Genomic DNA, 6,556 nt, shown 5'->3' with positions numbered 1-6,556 from the left:
TTGGTTTGCGCTTGCTTTCTCATCTTCAAACACGATCTTCTTTTCGCGAGCCAAGTCCATAACTTTGTCCTTGAAGACAAAGCACTTCTCCAGAGGGTGGCTCACAAGTCGATGGTATTTGTAGTAATTTGGGTCATTTGTTTTACCAGCTTCATTTGGTCGCTTTATCTCCGAAAGCTCAATGAGATTTAACTCGAGGAGTGCTTCAAAAATAGCTGGCACATCAGAATCCAGAAATGGGTATTCTTTCTCTTGCATTTCTTTTAGAGTCAACTTTCAACTTGGCTTATCTTGAAAAGAAGTGGATTTCATACTCTGCTTCTTGCTCACCTTCGTCGTGAACTTTACAGGTGATGTGTTGACATTCATAGCTTCTTTGCTTTCAGGCTTGGGTATAAACTTGCCCCACTTCCTGACTTCTTGCTTGTCGTTCCCCTTGCGAGGTTCATAGATAGGCAGCCTTTCATTTCCAGCAGAGGTCATGCTCAATTCCATGTCATGGGCACGAGTTGCAAGTTCTTCAAATGTGCTAGGCTTGATACCTTGCAAGATGTAGAGCAATCCCCAATGCATGCCTTGGATGCACATCTCTATGCCCGAAGCTTCACTAAGCCTGTCTTTGCAGTTGAGGCTTGCATTCCTCCAACGATTGATAAAATCAATAACTGGTTCACCCTTTCGTTGACGAGTATTTGTAAGTTCTATCATACTCACAGTACGTTTCGTGCTATAAAAGCGATTGAGGAATTCTTGCTTTAGTTGATCCCAGCTAACAACAGATCCAGCCTCGAGGTCCGTGTACCAATCAAAAGCATTTCCTTTTAATGAGCGGACAAACTGCTTGACGAGGTAATCTCCATTGTTGCATGTCTCAATAAAGTGCGCCACATGTTGCTTTGGATTGCCTTTGCCATCAAACTGTTGAAATTTTGGAGGTTGATAGCCAACAGGCATCTTCAACATATCGATCCTTGAAGTGTATGGCTTTGTGTAGGTAAAGGAGGACTTGGAAGCGACTTCATATTTGTTTTTTATAGTCTCTTCAATGAACTCATTTAGTTGAGTGATTGGAATCATCCCTTCCGAAGAGACTGGAATTTCCTTAGTGGATGCAATTTGTCGTGGGGAGGATCAATCTCTTGAACTTCTGGGAGTTTGCCATGTGCATGGGTTGATTCTTCTTCCATCAAGATTCCCACCCTATCTGTTAGCTTGTCGATTCTAGCATCTTGATTTTGCATGCACTTGGTCAAGCCAGCGATTGCTTCCGTCAAGTTTGTCAACTGCTTCTCCACAGATGAAGTGTTTTTCACCATGGCTTGCATGATTGTCGTGGACGATGGAGAGTAGCATGGATTTTCACACAGATTGTTCCTTTATTGGCTCACGCTATATGGTGTAAGTGGGGAGGATCCATCACTTGAAGCATCATCATCTTCCTTCACAGTAGAGTGCTTGGATCCGGAGAGGTCAAGCAGAGCAAGAGTTTTCTTGGTCTTTTCAGCAACATCGCTTCCTCCTTCGGGTGCGTTTGTGAAAGATCTTGCTCCTTTTAAGGATGAAGATCCGAAAATAGGGGTTGATACGGATGTCACTTGGGGTGCTTGTTGTCCTAACGAGCTTGCTTTGCTCCTCGTAACTGGTCCAAAGCTTCCAAAGGTAACATCGAGGATGCTTTCCACATCAGCATAGAACCTGAAATTAGCAGCCTTGATAGAAGTTGAACTGGAGTTGATTTTCTTTGAAGCCATTTCAATGTTCTTGAACTTTGATGATTTAAAAGTTGAGATGAGAGGTAGAGATTGTCCCATTGGATGTGCCAGAATTTGTAGACAATAAATTACGTCGAGAAAATAAAATCAAGACCGAAAAATATTGCAACAATCGTAGTATTTGATTTCAAATAATATTAGTGTACAATCTCTATGAATCCTCTGATTCTTCTTTTCAATAGTAAATAAATTCAAGGGCCTTTGAGCTTGATCTTGAACCTGTATTTGTTGTCACGCACGATGATCTTGAATTCAACTAGCACGAACTTTGATTTGAACTCGTACTCCTTGAATCTTGACTTATTCTTCGTTCTTGAGCTTGAACTTGATTGCTTGAACTTGAACTTGATTTTTTCTTCGTTCTTGAGCTTGAACTTGAACTTGATTATCTGAAGCTTGAAACTTGTGGAGGAATTTGCAGCGTTTGATCCATGAACTCTTTCTTGTTTCTTGTCATAACTTCTGGTATCTTTTCTGGGTTATGAAGACCCCTATTTATAGTTGTGAGAGGGAAGAGTTATGATAAGAACAAACTCTTTCCGATCAATCAAATCGAAGTGTGACAAGGCCGCATTTGGTTGGCCAGAACATGTCACTTGCACACGTGGCGCGGTTTCATTGGCCTTTTAATGTGACTTGGCATGCCTTGTCATTTTGACACGTGACATGATCCTATTGACTCTTCCGTTTGACTTGGTGTGCCACGTCATTTGACACGTGGCACCAAATTGGGCCTCTAGGAAGATGACATCTTGGGATTAATGAAGTGGGCTCATCACTTTAACCAATTAAATGAACTAGCCCAATGAATTAAGGCTTATTTATTTAATCCATATATATTGGGCCTATAATTAATCCAATTATATTAGTCAAATAAATTTATTTGAACTGATATATCTTGAATTTTAAAATATAGTCTCAATTATTTTAGGGATTTAATTCCAATAAAATTTATATGCCTACTGTGTTCCCGAATAAGGCCTCAAAGACTAAGAGATTTCCAAAATCCGAATGTGTTTTTTTATTTTTTCAATGAAGTGACTTCGGTTATCCTAATAAGTTCTAATCAAATGAATTTAATATCAATTCATCCCACAGAATTCAGGAATAATCAACAACTAGCTTATTTGGTAAAGCTAGTTTTTGTTCATAAGAAAAATGTCAACCTGTCATTTACTCATTTATTTGACCATGCAATGCATCAACTTTAATTTATACTATAGTATGCCATACTAACCTGCACGGCGGCGGGTAAGCCTCCTCCAGAAGTTTAGTGAGCTTCTCTTTTTCCGCACGATAATAACTCATTTGGGACCAAAGGCTCTTAAACAAGTTCCTAGCATACTCGTACCCAGCTGCTTGAATTAAAAGGGTAACGCTTGCTCTTAAGCTTGCTTCGATAATTTCGCCTTCGCACAATTGAATCAACAGTTTCAATTGTGCAATTTCACGGTCTGTAGCATCATTAATTCCATCGGAACTGGAAAAATTGAGACAAGCAGGGGGGGATATCGGATAAGAAAGGACAAGTTCTTCCTCCTCAGCAGGCTGAGGAGCAGGATTGAGGTTGAGCCCTGCTAAAAGAGCATCGGCGGATTCAAAAGCCGAGGCATCTGTAATTTGCTCTCTCGTGTTGGAGCTACTACCTGTAAGAAATTGTGACAAAGGCACATCATCTACCAGAGTTCTGGAGCTTTCTCCGGCGGCAGTAGGTGGAGAATCGGCTTCTTCTGATGGAATGACAACGCTTTCAGCAATTTGCATTATATACTTCAATCCGACGGCGATTTTGTCGGAATCATCGACTTTGACGCCTTTTCCTTTGTTATCAGCCATGGCGTTAAATCTGGAAAAAAAATACAGAACTAGATTTTGCTGAGTGAAATAGAGAGTGATGAGTTAAATAGATGCTAGAGACGGGTGATGAAAATAGATTCTAGAGGCTGGTTATGATTTTGGCGCCTTTTCTTTTTGGCTCACGCAAATGGCACTTGCCTATGTCATCCATCTCAAGTTCTACAGACTTGCTTACGTCATATTTTCTTTCTCTTGGAATTTTATTTTTTATTTGTCATATAGAAATGTGAAAAGCACAGCTTAAAAGTAATGTACATTGAGTGAATTTTGTTACTACACTTATGGTCGTTTGTGAGGAGGTATAAGAATAGTAATGAATAGTGTGTATTAGTAATGCTGACATTAGTTATGCTGGGATTATTTTTTATCCATTGTTTGGTTGGGTGTATTAAAACATTGTAAAATTTTAACAAAATTGGATATTTATAAAAATACCCTCCACAATTTTCAACTTTAGATATAACAATTAACTACATGGATAACATAATAAGAAATTCTTTTCTTTTAAGTTAGTACAAAAATAATAATGCAAAAAAATAAAATAGTAGTATCAAAGTATCAAGCTATAACAAGTTTGGCTGCATTCACGTGTGATCCAAAGCGTACAGAGAGTCTGCTTGCTAATAATATGGGAGAAAGTATTTGAGATGGGTTTTTAGGGATTTGAGGGGGCAATTAGGTCTTTAACCATGTTAATGCAAGTATTAATAACCCTTGTATTACTAATGTCATGATTTTCTATGCATTGCTTATACATATGATAATACCAAATATGGTGTATTACTAATATAAGTATTAGTTATACACAGGTTGAAAAAATATACCAAACAATGTATTAGTAATGCACAGAGTTAATGCTTGCATTATTTTTTCTAATATCTCATACCAAACGACCCCTTAAAGGTTCGTTTGGTAGGGTGTAAGAGAATAATACTGAATAGAGCATATTAGTAATGCTAGAAATAGTTATGCTGTGATTAATTACGTAGAAATTATTTTTTATTAACTGTTTGATTAGATGTATTAAACGTTTGAAAGGGTAGTCCTGCCTTTATACATGTTTATCCATGTATTAAAACTATAGTATTTTTATAGTTTGCTACGTATAGGAATAATAATAAATATAGTGTATAACCAATATAAGTATTAGCAACATATGAGTTAAAAAATACTATCAAACATGAGAATAATAATATCATAGCTAATACATCTATCATTTTTCCGAGGGGCGGATGCACACGAGAAGAAGCGACATCATCGTCCGAAAAAGTTATTGAATGTTTGTACTAATATCTGCAAAAACTTAAGCAATATACAATAATGAAACTGTTTTTTTCCAAAGAATACTATTACTATTTGATTCATTGATCAAGTTCATATTTTGGTTCCACCCATCTTCACCTCTCGAGCCCATATTCATGTGGCACTCTCGGCATTCATTTTTGCAACACACCTTTGTTTGTTAATTATCATATTTTCAATTAAAGGTCATTTTTCCATCGTACAACCAAGAGCAACGCTTAAAAATAACAAAATAATAGAAGAATTATATGAAGAAACACAGACTAGTGAATGATAGAGATTAATAATTTATGTGACTACAATGGGGGTAGCGATGAAAACAGTGGTGGTTAGCGGTGAGAATAAGTGGATGGAGTAATAATGTAATGCCGTCTTTATAGAAATTCTTGAATGAATATCATCTTAATGATATTAAAATTTTATTACAACATGTAGATCAATTTAGACTTATTAAGTGATTATAAAATAAAATAAAAAATATCTATTATAATTTAAGTTTTAGATATCCATTAAGTGTAAACAAATGAGACCTTACTCTACTTCCGTATAAATATAACAGAAGATTATTGTTTTCATTTTCCCTTTTTGATATTAACGACTGCAACAAGGAAAAAAAGAAAAAGAATCAAGGGCATATGAACGAGATATTTCTGGAAAAGTGATATAATTGGAATATGATTATGATGATATATATGTTAATCAATTGGATGTATGCTGCCAAATATAATGATAGAGGGTGAAATCTCATAAATGTTCATGCTACCTCATCTCAAATGTATGTAAGGTTAGCTAGATTTGTAAAAACTTATGATGCGTACCGCATGTTTACACCCAATCAACAAATAAATATCACATGTCATTTAATTAACTATACTTATTTGTATTTAACTACAGTTAACTACTATATGTGTTTTTCACATGAAATATTAACATAAAAAATATTTAGTAATCTTGCTATGTTCTGTTATGTTCTTAATGTCGTTAGAAACAACTTACAGAAAACCCAAGAAACAAATTGGAAAACTAAAGTCTTTTAGCTATCTGTAGGCATTCATTTATGTCAAAAATTATTCCACAAGTAATGCGATAAAACAATTGCAGGTTACTAGGAATATTGATAAGGAAAAGACAAAAATAAATACTTTTCTTCCTGGTACTTTCGTGAACTACTCAATGAAAATATAAAGAAAAAATCATATTTACAGTAGTTGTATTTGTAATTTATTTTTGTTTACTCCTCAACAACAAGTAATACCTTATACTTACCTGCAAAACTTGTCTCTCACAGTGTACTTTCGATTGAGGTGTTGACATACTGTAAATTAGTTTTCCAGTTGTAATTGATGAAGTAAAAGCAGCTTTATGTAAATCACAATGAAAACAGAAAGTTAGAAGAACCGAGGGAAATAAGGAAAGAAAAGTAACGGCAAACTAAAACTTTCTATCGTTACCTTATAGATGTTACTCCCTTTTAAAAATTTATTTTAAACATAAGACTTCTAATAAACCTAAGTTACGTTAGTTTGTTATCTATGGTTAATTTAATTTAATTGGATATAAAAATTCGGTGCGGGTAAATTTTTACTAGCTAGCTTTCAGGGATATAAGGAAGTTCTAGTTATCTA

General features: G+C 35.5%; 1 protein-coding gene across 1 annotated transcript; it reads right to left on the bottom strand.

Annotated features, from left to right (window-relative positions):
- Positions 1-1,930: 1,930 nt before the first annotated feature.
- LOC142171426 (uncharacterized) lies at positions 1,931-3,668 on the bottom strand. The gene is made up of 2 exons (XM_075233784.1): positions 3,010-3,668; positions 1,931-2,263 (listed from the first exon to the last, which is right to left on the bottom strand). Exons 1-2 carry the CDS (start codon positions 3,606-3,608, stop codon positions 2,158-2,160), a joined length of 705 nt encoding a protein of 234 aa, XP_075089885.1. The 5' UTR covers positions 3,609-3,668; the 3' UTR covers positions 1,931-2,157.
- Positions 3,669-6,556: the final 2,888 nt, after the last annotated feature.

This window comes from Nicotiana tabacum, chromosome 17 (assembly GCF_000715075.1).
Source record: "Nicotiana tabacum cultivar K326 chromosome 17, ASM71507v2, whole genome shotgun sequence".
Taxonomy (NCBI): domain Eukaryota; kingdom Viridiplantae; phylum Streptophyta; class Magnoliopsida; order Solanales; family Solanaceae; genus Nicotiana; species Nicotiana tabacum.
The sequence above is the reverse complement of the archived record's forward strand: the minus strand, read 5'-3'. Positions and strand labels throughout refer to the sequence as shown.

Coding starts and splice junctions, on each gene's coding strand:
- LOC142171426 (XM_075233784.1), bottom strand. CDS start 3,608: ATGGCTGATAACAAAGGAAAAGGCGTCAAAGTCGATGATTCCGACAAA. Junction 2,264..3,009: donor GCTTACCCGCCGCCGTGCAG/GTTAGTATGGCA, acceptor AACTATAAATAG/GGGTCTTCATAACCCAGAAA.